Here is a 21,643-nt window from a genome sequence, read left to right as displayed (position 1 = left end):
TTTGAAGTCTAATTCAGTCCTCCACAACATCTGCAGTCCTTTTCGGCATCATATGTCTACATCTACATATTCCTACCATATAGCATTATGTCCATTAATCTAGAAGGTAAACTATTAGAAATCATGAATATATTTCAAAACATCAACACATTAACATTGCAGTGGAAGAGACAAAAGTTGCAAAAATAACAGACAAAGAATCACCACTTCACCCTGAATTCAGTATTTCATACTTCCCTGGAACAAAGGCCAAGACACAACAAATTTAAAATCAGAAATAACAGAACTATTTGCATCACGTTTTGCAGAATCTTTACATGGAGCTTTCAATTTTTTAGATAAAATATAATACTCTACACTCTTAATTAAACAAACTGAAAGTGACAAAGAAGCAAGTCAGTTAACACTAAGTCTATAAATGATTCAACAGACCTACATGAAAAAAAATCCAAAGAACAAAAATTTCGTAAACAGTGGGATCTAGTTACAAAATCAATATAGTTTTCTTCAGTGTTTCCTGTTATTCATTGATGAAAATATTCAAAGGAAAAACTTTATTGATCAGTAATAAGGTTAGCATGTCTAACATTGAAACTCAAGATCATTTTGTAATTCTTTCTTTAGCTTCTTAAATATTTTTCAGGTCTCAGAAGAAACATGACATATCCTATAACACAAAATCTTAGAAGTGAAAATATCCAGTCCCGATATCAAAAGCGCATTACCTCACTGCATTTACTTATTCGCCTTGCCACAATAAGTTGAATCATTCCCCGTTTGTTTCCTTCAGTGGACATGGACCTCCTTAAGGTTTCCATAGCATCTTGATTTGTTTTGCCCAATAGTGATTCTCCATTTACTGCTATTAGTTGATCATTCACTCGAAGCCTGCCATCCTGGAAAAGAAAAGGTTATAGCTAGTTACATAAAACACAGACAAAAGTAGTTTAGTCTGCTGGAGAGAGGAAAAAAACAAAAGCGAAATAATCAAATATGCTTAGTTCTAATAGTTCATGGCCAAATGAACACTGGTATAATAGCTTCCATTGCAGCCTCTGTAGGAAATGTCTATTCCAGTTATAGATTTGTACTGCAAGCTATTATCATAACCTGTTTGCACAAACAGCATACTAATTGAACTGTACCAAAGACAGCTTGTATCCTTCCCGAGAACCTGTAAGGGCTGTTTAAATCCTGGGACCCGCAATCATGTGAATCCGAGTGCAAATCTAAATGTCACCTCTGATGGTGTAATTGGAAAAAGCCAGTTATAGAGCAATCTCACTCTTCTTAAATCTGTGGTTATTTTCAAAACAGCCTTGTTATCGAAAACTGAGGAAGACCAAAGTATGCAGATGTTCCCTCTTACCTTGGATGCTGCTCCACCGTTAATAATGGACTTGACGAAGATTCCTAAATCGGCATGGTTTTCCTTTGACCGGTTACCTTTGACACTCACACCAAGCCCAGCAGACCCAGAGTCATTCAGTGGAACTTCAAATGTCAGGAATTCCCTGGTGCCATCAGGTGTGAGGACAAGCTCCTCTTCTTCTGCTTTCTGTCAGGAAGATTAGCATGGGATTATAGAACAGCATTTCTCTTTGGGAATTCTCTTCCCTCTACAGCTATTAGCATTAAACTCCACCACCACCTCCCCCCACTTTTAACTACAATGCCACAATATTTTCCACAGTAATTACTTGAAGAAACATGTACAGATAGTGTATTTTCAATCACCTCCACCTGATGCATAGATTCAGACATACCTTACATTTGTGTCTAAGTGCTTCTCTGTCTAGTAAAATAATTGAATCGTATGTCATTACTGAATGTGCTTTTAATACCAACTCACAGAAGCTGCTATTTCATTAGCGAAAAGAGAGCTGTATCAGAAATATTTTCTGATTTGCAAAGCTACAGAATTTTTAAAATACCATCATCATCTATGGTAGCTTTGCAGTCATTGGGAGAAACTGTGCAAGAAAATTAAATTAAAAAATTACACATTCATCTCATTTCATTTAAAACTAGCTGTGTTAGGAAACACAGAAAATTACACATCCGAGATCTGCAACAGCACATCTCTCTGCTGTTGCCAGGCTTAACATCAGATCCAGCTCTTCCAATTTTCTTGTCCTTCCTGGCTCTGCCTTTCACCTTTATCACCTTACCCACATCTTTGGTTCTTCACTATCCTCCACACCCAGCTTTAGCCTGGTTGGGACAATCGTGGGGTTTGAACACCTGGAATTATAGTCCAGGCTTGCCAGAATCCCTAGCAAGTAGCTGCTCAGAAACACCCTTTCATGCACACAAGAGCCATGCAAAGTGATCGGCCTCTCATTTCACCTTCTGCCAAGTTCACAGTGGCAGTGGTCCAGGAGCGGGGGCCTTGTGGTGTCCCCACAAAGCAGTGGCACTTCTGGGGGCAGCAGGCATGGGCACAGCACCCAGGAAAGAAAATGATCAGGCCCCAAGCACAAGAGGCTGCTCCCAAAAGGACGAATGGGCTGTTCACCAGCCTTGTCCCTTGCAGTAGACACTACCCACTTGTCCCTGACTATCTTTCAGTTATAACAAAGTGGTTATAATAACTTTTGATTATAACTTTCCTCAATCAAAGAGAAAAGGCATGCTCTGAAAGGCAGTTCTCTGCAGTGGGCCCAGGGTCTGGCCTCCAGAATGATGCTTATGTGCTGCAGAAGGAAACTGTGCTCTTTCTTTCTCACCCACATGAAGGAGAAAGAGTAAGAGAATGTCCAGCAGAAGGTGCACACTAATGTCCAACAGCTGACAGTTCTTCTCTGGAAGAATTAATCTGGCCAATTTTTTCATAATCCCAGCAAATACGTCACCTCCCTTACTGACACTGATTTTATACCAACATTTCCCATGTCATTCTCATCTACTTGCACAGCTTGCTCCTATTTTTCTCCTACTCCCAGATACTTTGAGCAGGACAAGACATATGAGAAGTTAATGTGTGCCTGTTGAGCTGTCCCTATTTCTGAAGACCTGAGGAAAAGCAAAGCTCTTTTGATATCCAAACACAGACTATGACAAAGATGGATCTGAAAGCTATGTGGAGTACAGCAGACCGAGATGATCAGTTTGGGCACAAGCATCCTAGTTGTATCATCATTGACCTAGAAATGCAATGTGAAAATGTCACATGGGAAGGCAGTCAGATGCCGAGAGAACTGGAACAGCTGAGAGAAGAAAAACAGGAGCTCCATCTTTTCCCACATGGTTAAAAGCATGAACCTTAATGTGTTCATCAGCCCTTTCCCTTGCACTATACACTATTTGCTCATCTCTAACCACCTTTTAACAAAGCATAATGCTTCATCAACTTAAAATAATAAAACCCCCTTATCTAAGTGCTATAGCTTGGTTGGCTCACTTATGAATCCCATTATCCAAATACATCTCTTAGCTATGCAAAACAGCATTATCTTTGCTAGCTTTCAGGAAAGGAAAGATGCGCTCTGTGGGAAGAATACTGGATCTAAAAAATAGTTCCCAAATTTGGGGAAAATTACAACCCTAATTTTCCTGCTTGGGTCACAGATGCACTAGTTACAGCATACATTTGAATGCATCTTTTGTCAGATGGCAGTCTGTCAATAAACCAGTCTGACACAGATGTATGTTATCTTTTTGTTTCCACAATACCGATCACTTTCATATTCCTTAATAAATTACAGTAGGAATAAAAGCTTGCGAGCCAAAAGGGAAATACAGTCAAGGTAGGATGTATGGGTAATCCAATGAAGCACGTAAGATTAGATTTTTCTTTACTAGTCTTACCATAAATATATAATCAACCAACCCTCCCTACCCTCAGAATTTTCTTATCTTCATAAAAACCCTGCTGGTACTTCAGCCTAGCAATCTCCTCTCCAGGGCAGAGAACCAAACTGCTTCCTGCACATCCTGTCCCCATTGGGTGTACTTCTATATGCCTTCTATATGCCTTCTATAAGGGTCAGTTGGAGAGAGTGTGTCTGTAAGCATCCCTAAGGACTTGGTTAATGGCCTCTACACTGCTTCTCTTCAGCGAGACCAAAGAGCTGCATTACCAGCTCAACACTATTCCTAATGTAAGGCTTCTGCTCTCTTGTTTTCTACAATCTTGAATAATGAAATAAGCTAAAAGCAAGCTACAGACACCTGAGTGTGCAGGTGAAACTTAAGGCCTAAACCTGGAGCAAAATAATCCTTTGCAACTGCACAAGAGTGAGTAGACCATGCTCATGAAAAAATGAGAAACGGCAGCTTCAGCACTGGAACAGAAGTACTGAAGCCATGAGAAAAATGCTCAACTCATTCAAAGAAAAAAATCACCGTTACTGGGCTAAGGCAAAATTGCTTTAGGGACTTCACTGGGTATCCACAGCTTCTTTTAACTAGCCCAAATTGTTTCACCACCATACCTGTGTCTGCAATTTTAGGGACATGAGAAGCCTTTTGATCTTTATCTAGTACCTGTGTCATTTCTCAGTACCATATGCTTGCATGTAGATTTTTAAAAGAGAAAGAGAGAGAACGAATAATTACTTTTGATATCCCACATTTTTTATAATAATGGGAGAAAAATGTGGCTTTCGGGTATAACTGAACCATTAAGATTCAATGGCTATGGATATGAAAGTACCAACTCCAAAATTTGTGCCACACCATGGTACCAAAGAAGGTCTTGCTTTATACTGAATACAACTTCATACATACAAACCTTGCAACAGAACTATATAGTGATCAGGAACCTCTAAGCATGTCATAAAGGAGCCATTCTCAGAGAAATAAGCAGGAAGATTTTAGCCCGATACCATAATATTTTGAACCAAAGTTGTAAAAACTAAACCAACCAAACAAATAAAGCCCCAATAAAACCACAGTCTGGCTGAATCCTTTGTTCCCCGAAGCCCTTTACAGTAGTGTTACATGTACAGTGACTCTCCCCAAATAATTAAATATCAGCTATTATGAAAAAGCAAAATTTGCACTGAAATTATGTTGAACACTAAATGTCTAAATGTAACAAATCATGGAAATTCCCCAATGCATCCTTGAGAGCATAAAAATGCACAAAAATCTAAAATGCAGCATTTCAAAATTTCAACCGAGAACACAATCACATCCTAATTGCAATAACTTCCATTTGATCTTGATACACTCTAAATTAACAGCTTCACTATGTCAATCAAGCACCTCAACACTGTTTTCATGATTAGTTGATCTGTGGGAGAAATTTATTCCTTCATATACTTTGACAGGCCAGCAGTAAACATGCAAGTAAAATTATGTACGGTGAGCCCTGAACAACAAAATTCAGCTCCCTTAAGATTTTTCATACACTATGTCCAAAACAATTAACAGCAGAACAATATTCTGTTCAGACAGAGTCTGCTGAGGAAAAGGTCATCTGAAATGATTTTGGCTGGATGAATGAAGCTGCCCAAGTATGTAATTTGTAATAAAAATTCAATTGGTGATAAATTATGTAGGTGACTTTTTTTGCTTCAAATTTATATTTAGCATTAATTTATGCTAAGTGAAATTTGAGATAAGTTTTTCACTTTTAAGTACAACATAAATATATTGTAAATTTAAACTTCCTGACTAGAGTAAACTTATGGCAATACTTCGATACATAAACAGATTTTAAAAAGCCATAAGATAAACAGGAAGGAAATTATTTTTCTCTTCTACATAACATTGGTTTCTGATCAAACCATAAAACCTAATTTAATTTTATAAACAATGTTAAAATGGCCCATGATGCTGAGAGTGCAATAAATTTATCTCATCATATTAATAACAGCATCTCTTCCTTAATCCTTCTATGATTTAAACAGTATGAAGAAATTTCTTGCCTGGGACTTCTTCCCTTTATAAAATCGCATTAGGCTTCTGCTGGTGAGTAAGCAGCCTGAGATGGGTGAAGAAAGAAACCTAACAGCGAAGAAAAATCTCCACCCACTTCATGGGGGAAGCAATTTTCAATCAAGCGGGGACAAGTTCCCCAAGTGGCTTGCTGCAGCTACAAATCTGGCTGCATTCTCTCAAGTGAAGTTCATTCTCTTGCAAGCTTAGACATGCTGTCTTCTCAGAAGCTATTAAGTCACTGAAACTTGTCTACTAGTTACTTTGTGATTATGTAGAGAGAAAAGAAGTTAACCATGGGACTTTCAGCAAAAGTCCAATGCACTTCTGCTTCCTTTCACAGGAACAACTGATAAAGCTCTGTACCCCCCCTTTTAAAGGGTAACCTATACTTCTAAGCTATGTATATGAAAACATCTACATGAAAACATTTATAGAGCTCTTTTGCACTAGTATATGCCTGCACTTATACAAACACACCCACCTACAGAACACAGTGAAAATCATGTGACAAATCATATAGCTATAAAACAAACCCTGTCTCCAATGACCCCATCTACACTATTCACTTTACCTGACCCAAATCCTGTTGTGTCCAGCCTTTCAACATCACAGCCTTAAGCATGTTAGCCATCGTTTATTATTTTGCTAAGCTATCAACCTTTTGCCTCACAATGTGTCCTCTCTTTTGAATTTCTCCACATCTAAAATCTCAAGTTCTTGAAAGATGAGCTTGAAGTCCAAGGGACTTAAGAGCTCACCAGCTCTAGGAAGCATAGGCTGTAAAAGGGCTGGAAACTGCAAAATTTCTTTAGTCATTTGGTTCCAGTAATGGGGGATTCCAACCTAACATCACAGCCTTTTCCATGATGCTTTCATTCTTTAGAAGATTTTAACACAGCATTCACTATTTTCTTCTTTCTCACCAGGTACCCATGATACTAAGAAATCATAACTCCTATATATTGGGGAGCCAATAAAATTTGTCTTGGTATTATTATGACAAAACAGTAATCTTATTTTAAAACACACATGATATGTGCAAGAGGAGATTTCACTTAGCTACTGCAGAAAGACACTCTTGACGTCAGAGATGACTCAAGCTGCTTTCTCCTTCAAGTTAGGTGGGTTGACATTGCTGTCATAGCAGACCACCTTCGAAACTGAGATACACAAAAAGATGATGACTCACTTTCATCATATGCCATCACATACACAAATGTCGGACATGTAAATCAAACAGCTCTAAGGAACCAAAACAGCTTCCTTGGTCAACAACTGTTTCGTGGGGGGTGACATTTAGTAATTATAAAAATGTAGATGTATTATTGCTGGAGGTACAGAAAACAGAGCAGTGTAGGTGGCCTCTCTAACTTCAGTTGAGGTCTCTACTCAGGAAGAATAACTGAGAGCTGATGCATCCTGCTATGGGTAGGCATTAAAGATAAATACAACTACAGCAGCTCAACCAGATTTAAAACTGGACCTCCAGCAGAGAAAAGCCTGTCTATTGATCCAACAGTGACATGCACACTCCGACCCAATTTACTCCTGAAATTCAACATGTTTTTTTATCTCCTTTTTTGTTGTTGTTTAAATCAACCGTATGTTGTATTACAGATTATAAGGGCCTAAATTGTCTACTTACCTAGTTATAAAATGATATAGGGCTTAAGCCAACTAACCAACTAAAATTCTTATGATTGCTTCCTTTTCCTAAGTCTTCCTAGGTTAAATATTTTAATATCTCCCATATGTTAGATAAATAATAATGAATCTTATTTGCACGTATACACTGAGACTCATTATTCATATTAGCTAAGTTAATATGTCACATCTGGCAAAGACTGCACTCATTCAAATCAAATAACAGCTGCTAAATATCAGAAACTACATCTGAATTCTGAGACTTTTATGGGAAATGTGGTCTGCTTTAATCTTAATCCCATCAAGGAAATATTTTTTGCATCTTATATGTGGATTAAATTTGGTATGTATTTATACACAGAAATGCTAGCTCATGAAAATACCACAAAACAGGATCGTTATATTTCCAGTTATGACCATTTTAAAGATTTAATTTAATATCAAAAAGCATGTTCTACATTCAAAAATGTCTTCAGTTTACTGTTTTGGTGGATTAAAAAATGGTTTAGGAAAAAATTAAATGTTTTCCAAAGCACAAAAATTCTATCATGTGATTTTCATTTAGTATGAAAATCAAAGCTTTGCAAAAGCCCATATTTAAGTACATCCACATGGCTGTTATTTATAAGAAGACCATTGCTTGTCTATGCTAACATTATACTTTCTAATGCTAGCACTCTGATCTGTTTTAAAAAGTTGAGATTCTACATTTCAAATCAACTGATCAGACCACTAAGAATATTTTGTCGGTTATGCATCTCAGAACTTTACACAGGGACTAGTTTCTTGCTGTCACCATAATGACTGTACTTTATTCAGGCCAACATACCCTGTTCCAAACTGTTGTTCCTACTCAAACTCTGTGCTCCGACTGTATGTTCTGAAAGAAATATGCAATTGTAATGCTAACCCCATTTCTTTACATCCTAGAGATGTGAAAACCAAGGGATTAGATACACAGCAGGTGTCTGCTCTGCCAAAGAAGCCTATAAAGCTATAGCTCCCTGCACTATCCCTTGTTTAAGGAAAACTTCAATGCCCAACACACTACTGGCACAGCTCCACAAAAATCTTTATACTTCTCTCACTGGCCTATTGGATATACAAGACCTGAAAGACTAAAGAAACAGACAGAGAGCGTCTGAGAAAGCCAGACAGAAAAACAAGGTTAAAAGGGAAATAATACCTTTGTAGAAGTCCATGGTAAGAAACACATACCACGTGAGGTAGGGCCCCTATGGGGCACTGGGACTAACCTGTGTCTTACTCCTACTTCTGCTGCAGACTTTCAGGCAACCATGGCAAACTACTTCATCTCACTATTTTCCCTAGATTTGTAACAAGGAAGAATCAACATCAAGAGTCTAATGCCAATAGTGCAGTAAAAGAAGCTTTGCACAGAACCAATGAGTTTTCAGAGGTTTAAAAAAGAATTTCAAGCAACAGTGTGAACTTTCTACTCACACAAAGTTAGACAAGTGTTTCAAAGAACCTGATGTGAACCTATTGCCTGTGATAGCCGATGTCCTACTAAAGGAACCGGGCAGCCTCGTTCAGTCTCACACCCTGTATCTGCTATTTGAACTGTAAATGCCTCACACAGTCAACTATTATCCAAAATAATGTAAGGCTGGTATGTAGGAAATAGAGTAATAATAGTGAATATTAATGCGCACACCAACCCTGCAGCAGTGGCACTGAGGCAACCCTGTTACGGAACCTCAGTGGAGAAACATGTACATTGCCTTCCATGAAACCAGCACTTGGCCAGCAAGCAGTGTCAACTCAAGGTCTGGGAAACAGCTAAAGCAGCAGTGCTGCACAGAGCCAGCCTGGGTCTGTGTCGTGGTTTAAATGACAATGATTCTATTGTATTACAAGTCCTTACCATAAAGTACAATGAGGCAAAAACCTTAGCCCAAGCCCCACAATTGAAAAACACTAATACAGCAAATACCGGATGGAAGTAAGATACGATATACTGAAACTGTGAGATCAAGAGGAACAACCTTGAGAGCCAATAAATCAGCATTGTGACGAGTGACTATTAATCCGGTCAGATCTGTTGTTATCTCAACCCCTCGTGCCCCACGTTGGGCACCAAAAAAGAACTGTCGTGGTTTAAACCCAGTCAGGCAACTTGTTCATTCACTCCCCCACTTCTTGCCCTCCCCCTACTCCCGGAGGGATGGAGAGGAGAATCGAAAAGAATGCAACTCCCATGGGTTGAGATAAGAACAGTTTAGTAACTAAGGCATAACACAAATCACTACTGCTACCACCAATAATAACAATGATAAAGGAAATAACAAGAAAAGAGAGTACAACATCTCACCACCAGCTGACCGATAACTCGCCCCCCCCCCCCCCCCAGCCCGAACAAGCTCTGACCCATACCTCCTCCAACCCTGCAGTCCACCAGCCCTTCTGGCTAACTCTCAGTTACCTCCTGGGCATGACGTGCTGTGGTATGGAATACCTCTTTGGCTAGCTTGGGTCAGGTGTCCTGTCTCTGCTTCCTCCTGGCTTCCCCTCCTCCCTGGCAGAGCATGAGGCTCACAAAGTCCTTGGCCAAACCAAAACATCATTGTTATCAGCCCTGTTCCCGAGCCAAAAGTCAAAACACAGCACTGCACCAGCTACCAAGAAGGAGAAAAATGACTGCTACTGCTGAACCCAGGACAGTCTGCCACACTGCAGCATGGGTAAATAAACTGCAGACAATGGAGTCAAAACTATGAGCCTGAGGGTCAGTCCCAGACACAGTGTTACGCAAGTTTATGAGGATTATCACTGAACATTCCAGGAAATTCAGACTACTCATAGACCATTCATATACACAGTCACTCAACTGTTGTATTAATTATTAACTAGGCATTAATCTCTCAGCTCTACTCATTAATGCCCCAGAACATGCTATTCAGTATTAGACTACCTCCTAAGATAAAAGGCTGTAAACAAAACAATTTCCCGCAGAATGTCACACATTCACTAACTCCTTCTTTCATATGGCCAGTGATCTGTTTTTTATGTCACAACTTTATTAAAAATATAATCTGAAACCACTCAAAATAGCACTAAAAACAAAAGGCTTTTAAAACACTGTAATCTCCCTTGTACCTCACATCACTGGAAGATATAAAGGTATAAAAATAATTGGAACCAGTTATTTGCAGTATTCCTAAACACCATGGAGGAAATAGCAGCATCAGGTTAATCATCAAACCTCTCCTCTCTTGGTAAAATTGTTCCCTATCTGATGACATCAGCGCTGCTGCTGATATAGGTTGATATTAGTCTATGTGTGGTCTGAGCTCAGTTTTTAGAGTTTTTAGACATTTGGGTTAACTACTGCAGCAATGGAAATTGATGCTCCGAACTGTACTCCAAAGAAGGTCACGTGCGAAGGAGGAGTTGCATCAACTGAATGATACAGAGCTGATATAAAAGCTCAAGTTCTATGTAAGTGCTAAATACAAAGTGGTGGGAACTTAATTTATGGCTTTTGAAAAAGCTTTGTGGATATGTACCCAGTGACTACACAGCTTGAAGTAATACAAGCAACTTTTCACCAGAAATAAGAAATAAGCACACGTGCACTGAGAACACCACCATCTTAAAGCTCAACACTGACAGCACTTTTTTCCCCAAAACTAAGCTCCAAGAATTTTTCACCTATGAATCGATATAAATTATGTCTTTTAAGAATTTGCTAGTATACCTCTCATATAACATGAACAGCTGCAAAGTAAAAGAATAAAAATAATTATGCATTAGTTCACAGTGGCATCACCCCATTCCGGTAGGTGATGAATTCTTGCACAAAACATTTAGCTAGCTAATTTACTCAGAATCACACAGAAAAGTCTATGGCAAAACCAGCAACTGGATCTGAAACTACAGTGATCAAAATGAAATTTAGATAATAACAGGACTATCAGATATTCGAGTTCAGGAGAAAATAATAAGCAATCCCAGTTTCAATTTCTTTCAGGGCTGCTAAACATTTAGATATTGTTCCAACACACCAACAGCTCTTGTTATGTCACTGTTACAAATCCTACACTCACTAAAATTCATAACATTCTGCTCACTTACAGCAATTTGACAGAAAAACAAATGAGAACAGAAAACTGAAGTTTTTTCCATGCTGCTGAGTGCAACAATCATGCAATAAAATCCTGAATCCTAACTTTGAATCTCTGTTTACCTATAGACAAATAGACAAAACTCCCTAGAAAATACATACTTATTATTTTTCTAGCATTATGCTTGCATGAAAGTTAACTTGCTGGTTCCAAATTCAGAAAAAAAAAGTGAATACTGAAACACTATTGACTTTCAAAGAGTATGAGGAAAAATTAATTGGCAGATGTTTTACATAGCGTAATTAACAGTTCATTTCAATGCTCTGTAACAAGATTAAGATAATTATGCTTAGAAACAGAAATGTAATAATGATAAATTACTAGTTTTCATATTACGGTCAATCTCCTACATTCCAAATAATCACCATGTTTAGAAATAGGTGCATCTGTTCCATGTTGTCCTCAGACGTACAAATGGCACAAACTCGTGACTGGGTGAAACAGTCTTTCACTCAAGATAGAGAGATTTCTTTGCTCCAGGTCTAAACAGAGTGCCTGTTCCATTCATCAGCAAAACAGAAGGTAAAACCAGCAGTACTGTTTTCACTAGGGTACAGTTACCGGATAGAAGCTGAAGTTGCATTAGCAATTTGCATTTCTTACGGATAACTGGAAAGCAAAGCTTAAATTCTGCAAGCTTAGCAAATTACAGAAACTCCTCATATGGAAGTTGAAGAATGAGAATTTGAGAATCTGTATTCTGTGACAGTGTGCAAAACATGAAGTCATATGCTTTCTATATGCGTAGTAAGAAATAACTCTCTCAAGGATTTCAGGTCAGTAAATAAATAAAAAAAAACCCTGATTTTCAATGTTTTCTTTTATGACATCTATGAACATTTTAATGACTGCATCTGAGTGGAACATTAGTGTAAACCATTTCAAAGTAACAATTACACAAAAGTAATTCCTGAGTAGTAATAATGTATTGATAAATTACAGTTTATATTTCAGGATCTACATATAAATTGTTTTAGGCTTTCTGCTTTTAAGTTGTGTTTTTTTTTTCTCTTTTAATTTCAAAGGTTAATTTTTCTTCCATTTTGCCACAAAGTCGTAACAATAGCAAAAAAAAACCAAAACAAACAACAACCCTAAAACCCCCAAACCCAACAACAAAAAATACAACCATTTTGCCTTTAAATTAAAAATAAACCTGTTCTTCACCTCTCTCTCATTTCTATAGCTTTGCAATGCTTTCATCATGGGGTCTTTTGTTGCTTTTTTGCTTTGCTTTCTACTATCAAGTCCTTGACACTGGGAGACTAAAACCTCACAACTAACAGCACAAAGATCAGAGCAGACACAGAAATAGAAAATGCAAGATTAGAAATCTCATAGACCTGAAAAACAGACAGAGGAGGAATAAACAGGGATTGAGCAGAACCAAGGAGAATAAAGGAAAGCAATGAAAAATACTTTCAATAATAATAAAAAAAAAAAACAGTGTGTGACTGTATTATTAATGTGCAGCTGAGGAAAATTAGTTCTGTAGAACTGGAGTATCACACTTATCCAAAGCAAAGTAGATTGGAAGAAGGGAGGTAAGTGCAAAAGCATTGTGCATCATATTCACACTTTTCACATTTAGTTCACTTTTTATTCCCACCCAGTAGTAGGCAAATTCGTTCCTACTATTGATAACTGTTGCTCTAAGCCTTCAAATAAATAACAAAAAAAAAAAAAATCCCACCCCATAATGAATGAAAACCCCAAGACATTATGCAAAAAAACATTTTTGTATTAACCACCTTTCTAGTTCATTCCCTCACTTATCAAATATGCTTCCATGTTTTCCAATTCACTTCCTTATTTCCAAGGCTTGCTAGGTCTTTCTGGTTGGTTGTTTAGAAATTACTAGCTGTTCATACACTCCCTGTCCCTTTTGCACGATCTGCTGACTAACAAGCCATTTTCATCTCACATCTATAGAGAGCAAATGAGAGATACTTGTTTTCCTTTGCTCTTTCCTTAGATGAAGTCAGCGTGCTGGTCCCAAAAATGACAGAGACAGTGGAATTTGCTACAAAACATTAACTTTGCAATAGATGAGCAAATATAATTACTTTGTAGGCAATCTCCCTAATCTTAATGAGGTTTTGGTGCAGAATTTCGCCTCCTAAACCCAGGATACTTTCATAAGGCTGCACCCACAAATTATTCTCAATTGTATTCAATTACAGGCAGAAACACTGTCCTAGGCTTTGATCTTTGACCTCCTTACATATCAGCAGTAGGTGGTAAGAAACGACGAAAACAAAAACATACATACTCTAATGAGATGTACTAAAAAGATACACTGAGGCATGCCTGAAATGATACACTCCCGATTGTGCAGAGCCCTTATACAGATAACTTTCAGGCCAGAAGGACATCAAAAGCCAGAAGGATAAAAGTGAAGAATGTTACATTCAACTCAAACGTCCACTTTTACAGTTATAGTCTATTGGCCTGAAAAAGTAATAGCATCAACCAATGTACTTGAGTATCTCATTGAAATGGCTGTTACATGTCTTTACCTAGCCTTGACTTTATCCTAAACACCATCCCACCATTGCTGTTAACACATTTGGAACCATCTAGACGATCTTTTTCTGGTTTTCAGCACCCTAACTAACTCCAAATCCCAGCACAAATCCTCAAAATTTCTTCATTATCTAATTCATTATATAATTTGAACTAGGTACCTAATGCGATGGAGCTTCTTGAAGTATGCTTTTAACTAAGATACAGTGTATCTTCAAGGTAATGTTATTGTTATATCCTTTGTTAATATTTCATAAAATAAACTTTTTATTTAAAAAAAAATTACATATATCAGTATAATGTGCATTAAGACTGATCCTATCCCACTGACTAAAACAAGGTATAGAAACAGTATACGACCTCAGTATACAGCCCCACTGACACATCCCATAAAAACCTGCTACAGCCTTCAAAGAGTTAAACTCAATACTACTTCCCTACAGTTTCTTAAAAATAACTAACAGACAGTGGTTTGCTATGAGGATACAAGTGAGACTTAAATCCAAACCACTTAATTTCTGTGCTTGTATCTGAGGTTTCAGTCATGTCATCATCATTTAAACAATTAGTTTCAACAAGTAACCCAAGCTAACAGTCTACTTTTATCATTCCAACTTTAGGCCTTTAGCTGTGTATAAAGGACGTAATTTCAAATAACACTTGAACATACATTATAACTGAATCGTATATAATATTCAAACAGTATTTGAAATTACATCAAAAATCACATTTAAATTGTAAAGCTAGAGAGAGCCATCTACAGTATATACGGTGAAAGGAGGATCTGTGAAACTTTGATGGAGAACTGCCATATCAATTTAAAAACATTTGGGAGTCTTCCAGTATGGAAAAGACAAAGCTCTTACCGTTTCCTTTGGAATATGTGACTGGCTTTGTTCTGCATTCTAAAGGAAGTAAAAAAAATAAATAAGAACACGACTACATACAACATATACTATCTATCAGCAGGGGGATAAACAAAGGCTCCAATTCTGATGTGAAGTAGTAACGGCAAAATGAAGACTGTTTGTCACACCTCTGATTCAAATTTGTCTAAATTTGAAGTAAATGAGTAAAAAAAAGCATTAAATGAGAGGTGAACAAAATAACCTCCAGCAACCTTAGGCCAGGGCACCTGACTTTATCTGGCTATGAGGGAGGTGGCTATTTGGCCAAGGAAGAATCACAGCCGCTTTCACCATTTTCTGACTGGTGGAACACTCTCCTTCAGGGATGTTCTCCCTTGGCCTTTCCCTTCTGCTTTGAATTTTTCAGAGAATGACCTCAGCAACCCAGATGAATCCTACCAAATATTTTAAACCAGTATCTATTTTTTAAAGCATCCATTCTCATTTTTACAATGATTCCCCTTTTGAGTGTATTCAGGCACAGGATACCCCAGGTCAGAAGGGTGCCTTCAGTCCACCACAGAAGGGATTCTCCTATACCTTGCATTCCTCACCTGTGTCTTAGGTCACATAAGGCAAACCTAAATAATTGGAAAACCTTTCTTCATCCCCCAACTAATTCTGGAAAAACACATAAGGAACTACTGCTCTTCCCAGCCCACATCCACCCATATTAAAAACAGTTTAAGCACTTAGGAGCCACCTTGCTGTTGGCTGGATGAGCACTTGAGTGCTAATCAGCTATTTCTTTCCATTCACCTGGGCCAAAATAAAATGCTGGGGTTTACTGGACTCTTTTACTTTGGGCTGTATTGCAGATTTTTATAGAGATTTAAATGATTAAGCACAAAAATGTAGCAGCAAAGTAGTAACAAGAACACCCAGCTATCTTTAACCTGCTGCCAACAAGCAGCAAGAATAAAATCATGAGGAGCTAACTACTATCCACATATAAAGGACCAACATGTACAAATGGGCATATTAACTTTTAGTGTACTGGAGACTAAACTCTGCCAGATAGTCTCTGCTGATACTGAGAAAACAGCTCAAAAGCTAAATAACCTAAGTCAATCCTTCAGTGGATTCACATAGTCAGTAGCATGCCCTAAGAAAATTCTTCACAGCAAGTTATGTACAGATATGTGAAGTAACTACAGTATTACAGGAGCTCTACTTACTAAGAGTAATCCTCATCCCCTTCACAAATCTGGGGGGCAGGGAGGAAAGATTTTTCATATACAATCTGCCTTACACTGATGTGGACAAGCCCTGATATATTTTTTATATCTATATCTCATGAGGTAACTCTGGAAGCAATAAAATACTTTGTATTTTGGAGATCTCACTGGTGAGAAAAGTTGACTCCTGTCAATTTCATTTTATTTCCTGCTTCCGCGTTTTACTTTCACCATGATCTCCTGGATGATGGTTCTCCATCATACACACACCCCCTAACCTGACCACATAAGCTACAAAGAGCCTATACTAACCTAAACGGGCTCAGCTTAACATTCCGGTATGTTTTAGATGCAACTAGACAGTTTTATAGGTTGCTTCCAGACAATAACGGCAACATTCACAAACACATTAAACTCCACAACTCTCCTGAAAGTTTACTGTCTTTGTTTTACTTATAAAGAAACCCAAGGATAAGCAGCTTTTCAAAAGCCATTCAACAAGCCATAACCCAAAACATAAAATCCAAAAACCTCTTTTATTGGGATTACTATCTGTACAAATGTTGGCAAATATAAAATGGTTTTAATACTGAGTGCTCCTCGGCAAGCAACAGCAAGCCCTGCCCTTTATGAGATGGATAATATCAAATAACATGGTTTTATGCATATGGTTTTCGAGACACATCTCATTCAGTTCATATTTAAAGCACACAAATGGAGAAAATATGACAGAAATAAGGGAAGGATGCAAAAACAAATTGTTCTTAAGTGGCCAAAGAAGGCTTGCGTATGAAACTGACATGATTTTAGATCATTCCCCTCCCTCCTTCAGCATTAACTTTTTTGTTTGTTTGTTTTGTTATGTAAATCTAGTAAAAGGTGACGAGAGGAGCTGGCTGAAAAGTCTTTTTCTTTCCTTTTAGGATTATTTCTTACCAGAGAAGATCGAACAGCCCTTATGATGAGTATTTGTCCAACACCTTCCCCAGCAATTCTGCTCCTGCTATTTGACAGCTGTCAGCAGAACACACCTAACACTTCTTCATGTCAAAATGCAAACAAACAAATCCTTATGCACCAGAGGATCATACACATGTACTGTCAGATCCTCACAATATCATTTGTTCAACTGGAGCTACAGGAACGTACACCAGTTCAGACACAATCACTGACTACATAGTGCAGAGACATGAGATCTGGGTTCCCTATCCTGGTGTTGCAAAAAAATAAAATCATAGAATCATAGAACCAAGTAGGCTGGAAAAGACCTTTAAGATCATCAAGTCCAACCTTTACCCAAGGACTGCACAGTCTACCACTAAATCACATCACTAAGGGGCTCGTCTACACAGTTGTGAACACTTCCAGGACGGTGATTCCACCACTGCCCTGGGCAGCCTGTTCCGATGCCTGAGCACCCTCCCTGTGAAGAAATTTTTCTTAATATCCAGTATCTAAATCTCCCCTGGTGCAGCTTGAGGCCATTATCCTTACCACTTGTTACTTGGGAGAAGAGACCAGACACATCATCCTTTCAGGTAGTTGCAAAGAGCGATAAAGTTTCTCCTGAGCCTTCTCTTCTCCAGACTAAACGGCCCCAGTTCCCTCAGACAGTCCTCATCACATCTGTGCTCCAGGCCCTTCACCAGCTCCGTTGCCCTTTTCTGGACCCACTCCACTTTGCTAGTCCCAGCCCCAGCACCTCCTCCACAAGAAGCTGCTGCCTCTTTTCCAAGGCAGGGTGAGCCTGAAGGCAGCAGAAGCAGCAGGGAGGCTACTGAGGTTGAACTCATTTAAAGGGGCTGATTTGCTGCTAGTTTTAAAACTACATCCAGTATTATTATTAAATCTCTCCATTACTAACAATGTATCCTTTTTTTACAATTATTTAAAATATCATGTTAAATTATGGATCATAACTTCTTTATATTGCTACAGAAATAATATACACAAAATTAAGACATTTTGTTACTTCTAAGTTTATTTAGAAAACTTTAAAAGCATTTTCATTCACCTTTATGTAAGATAGCAATACCGTGAAAGTTACATCACAGGAACTTATAAACCGATTGCTTTCCCAATTCCAGTAATAAGGTAGGGCATAATATAATTTCAAATTGTTCATTTCTTTTCATTTGATGACAACTTTCCTTTCAGTACCTTAAGTCATGTTCCAAGAATATTAAAGTGTGTTTTGTTTGCAACCTTCCCCAACACTTTGACTTCCTAGGTTTAATTGTAGTTTTGAAAAGTAAAAGGCTAATGTTGAATGTCATGAAATGGCCAAATGAAAATTCATTCCCTTTGCATTCAAAATAACACAATTCCAACAGAAAAATGAAGCAATCAATTCATTATACTTATATTTGTCACTTATATTTGTCTATCTCAGGATAATGCAGCCAAATAAGTTATTTTTAGAGCTATTATATAGTTATGATAATACAAATAATAAATAACTTCAGCAGTTTAATTGAATACAGAACAAAGTAAGACTGCTACATTCACAGTCTACCTTTTCATAACAGCAATTATCTTGAATAATTATCAGAGAAATATCTGTGTACACTATGCAAGTGGAGCAGGTACAGTGTGAAACATAATTTTATTTCCATTTCATGTGAGTTTCTCAGAAACATTTTCTGAATTGCCCTGCTAAATTAACAACTGCAGGGTTTCCATTCCACAGAGATTGCATTTATATTCAAAAAAAGGTATTATTTCTTATATGTTCTAGTTTTAGACAGAAAGGTATTTACATATCCTGTTTTGGCATATTATACGTTCTAAAATAATTTAGTGAGCAGGTAGTGGGACAAATGGTAGGATTTCAAATATAGATTTGTCTATAAGAAAGATATGAAACAATCTACTTGTCTGCATGCATCCAAAAAAGTCCATCCTATAGCTTCTTCTATAATAAACATTTTCACTCAAAATAAACTCTCGCTTGTACATTATCAACATTATCTGCTAATTCCATCAGCAGATCTTTAAAGAGAATAAAAAACATTCATGTAAAATGTTCTAAATAAAGCAAAATATCTTTTTTTCTTTCTCCTATATTCAGTGCATGGCAAGGCACGTACTAGCAGGTGACAAGATCAAATCATTTGCTTATATTCATCTAAATCTCTTAGCTGCTCTCTATTTTACGCACCAGTTCCCTTGGATGGAATGTTTCTTCCTGTCGAAAAATCAGAAGGCCGACGGTCCCTCCCATCTTGGTGCTTCGCAGCAAGGACACAACTTCTTCTTGAGTTTTGCCTGTTAAATCAACTCCATTTACCTGTGACAATGGAAAAAAGTAGAAATTCATACCAAAAAGTCAGGTGAATCATATTGGATAGCATTAAACAAACTTCACTGAAGCAATCTGCTGATTGCCAGTACAGCTTCCACTTAATAGAACTAAAGATGCATTGCTCATATGCCAACACAAATACAAGCAAGACAGTTATATTTCCCTCCTTTTTAGCAGCAACAGTATACTCCAGTATACACTAAAGCCAACTAATTTCACCTACCAGTATTTTTTACAAGAATTTCTGTATAAAAGTCCTTTGGCAAATCAATGTATGTTCTTAAACTGGTCCTGTTTCCACGTCTTAGTCTTATATGTGTATTACAAATATATCATGCACCACAAACTGTGTCAAAAGTAGAAAACATTTTTTTACCCCAAATAACTTTGGGGTAGTTACTCTTTGTTCTCTTTGTTTTGTCTTTTTTCAGCAGCCCAATCCCTGGGCCTCCACATATCACTTATCAGGACAGAAAGGTATAGATATACACAGGTAAATTTCCACTATATGAGCTAAATTGATCCAGTGAGAAGCTAATGAAAGATAGCGTATTCTCAAGCCTACCTATTCAGAAACATTCTGGAAATGCAAGGCAAACCAACAAATAGTGTTAAGCAAGGGAGCATGATGATCAGAAGTCAGCAAACCATCTTTTTTCTTCCCCTCATACGACATCACAGCTTACACAGTTGAGATGCCATAATTGTCATCTTAAATGCTTCTCAGCCCCCTTCTACCTAAGTCATCTGGGTTACCTTGAATTACAGTAATTACAGGGGACTATCCTCCAGCAACAATTCAGGCTGACTTTGCCAATTTTGCAGTAAAGTGAAGTTAAGGCACTGAGAGGCAGTTACAGTCTCAGCTGCACCTCCAGTGTTGTTTGGCTTAGGGATGGTAATGAAGAGCTGTTGGTGGTAGCATCTTGTATCACTCCAGCTAGATTTGCAGGAAGACTGCTGCTGTACTTGTATCTAAGCGAAATTTCATTCCCTTGAGGACATCTTCCCTTCAGAAGCGAAGTGGCCTTGATTCTCTGTAGTACTACACTCCTCTTATATTGACCCGCCCAGTTTATTCACTAAGCTTTCCAGGGTATTGCTTTCCATACTTGCCAATATCTTCAAAATTTCCGGTCTGTCACTCCATGCTTATTTAATGCTAATTATTAGGTAACAATCACTTTGCTTCAACCTATTCCTAAACAGCAACGGAAAACTATGAAACTCTATTCACATATGAACAGGTAAACTCATAGTTTTCATAGTATGTCTGGGTCCAGCTCTGTTATGTACTGAAAATGCCCAATCCCTGATGTGTTACTAAATAAAAAAATAAAAAAATCCAACCAAAAAAAAAACAAAAAGAAAACCAAAGGTGAAAAAAAACCACACCAAAGCCAAAATAAGGAAAAATAGAAGGGAGAAACTTTTTCCTAAACCATAAACTACTACAAGACTTTGGAAGTGAACTAGTACATGGGCTCATGCCAAAACACAGACAAACACCATGTAATACTTCATCACCTCAATTAATCGGTCTCCAGCTTTTAATCTCCCATCTTGAATAGCTGCACCTCTCGGAAGGATGTTTTTCACATAAATTGGAGCAGAGCCACCAATCGGGACATCTCTTGAAGTAATGCTAAAGCCCAAGCCTTCTGTACCTGCATAAAGAATGTAGAATATTACTCATTAAATGCACATTTATATTACATATTCTTTTTATCCAGCAGAATGTACGTATACCTCACTGATACAATCCATGAAAATACATATATAAAATGTAAGAATTACTGCACGTCAAAAAAAGAGAAAAAAAGGCATATATAGGAACGCTATAGCTGAAGCACTGAGACTTGGCACAGGTGGCTCAGCAGGCCCTCCTTGCAACTTGCTGTACTGACGATTTTCAAGCCACTGCCATATTTCCAACTTTCTATTTCAGATGAGCTGAGTGACAAGGAATCAGAAAAAAGCATATCTGATATCCTATCACTGTCTTCCCCATTGTCAATCCTCAGCTCATCAGCGATCCTTTCTTTC

At 37.8% G+C, this 21,643-nt stretch overlaps 1 protein-coding gene across 14 annotated transcripts in view; it reads right to left on the bottom strand.

The window, feature by feature from the left end:
- Nucleotides 1-21,643, bottom strand: part of PARD3 (par-3 family cell polarity regulator) — a 451,464-nt gene that overhangs the window by 178,912 nt on the left and 250,909 nt on the right. For 10 of the 14 annotated variants that reach the window (XM_061468050.1, XM_061468055.1, XM_061468051.1 and 7 more), the window contains 5 exons: nucleotides 21,125-21,264; nucleotides 19,454-19,582; nucleotides 15,074-15,112; nucleotides 1,370-1,558; nucleotides 726-896 (listed from right to left, as the gene is read on the bottom strand). In XM_061468050.1, the coding sequence (XP_061324034.1) occupies nucleotides 726-896; nucleotides 1,370-1,558; nucleotides 15,074-15,112; nucleotides 19,454-19,582; nucleotides 21,125-21,264 (668 nt within the window). The remainder of the gene's footprint in view (nucleotides 1-725; nucleotides 897-1,369; nucleotides 1,559-15,073; nucleotides 15,113-19,453; nucleotides 19,583-21,124; nucleotides 21,265-21,643) is intronic. The other 4 variants (XM_061468052.1, XM_061468063.1, XM_061468058.1 and 1 more) reach the window with 1 other exon arrangement.

The sequence above is a fragment of the Pezoporus flaviventris genome, unplaced genomic scaffold (genome assembly GCF_033815535.1).
Source record: "Pezoporus flaviventris isolate CSIRO_AGI_PZ_B2104156 unplaced genomic scaffold, CSIRO_AGI_Pfla_v1 ptg000047l, whole genome shotgun sequence".
NCBI classification, from domain to species: Eukaryota; Metazoa; Chordata; class Aves; order Psittaciformes; family Psittacidae; genus Pezoporus; species Pezoporus flaviventris.
The sequence above is the reverse complement of the archived record's forward strand: the minus strand, read 5'-3'. Positions and strand labels throughout refer to the sequence as shown.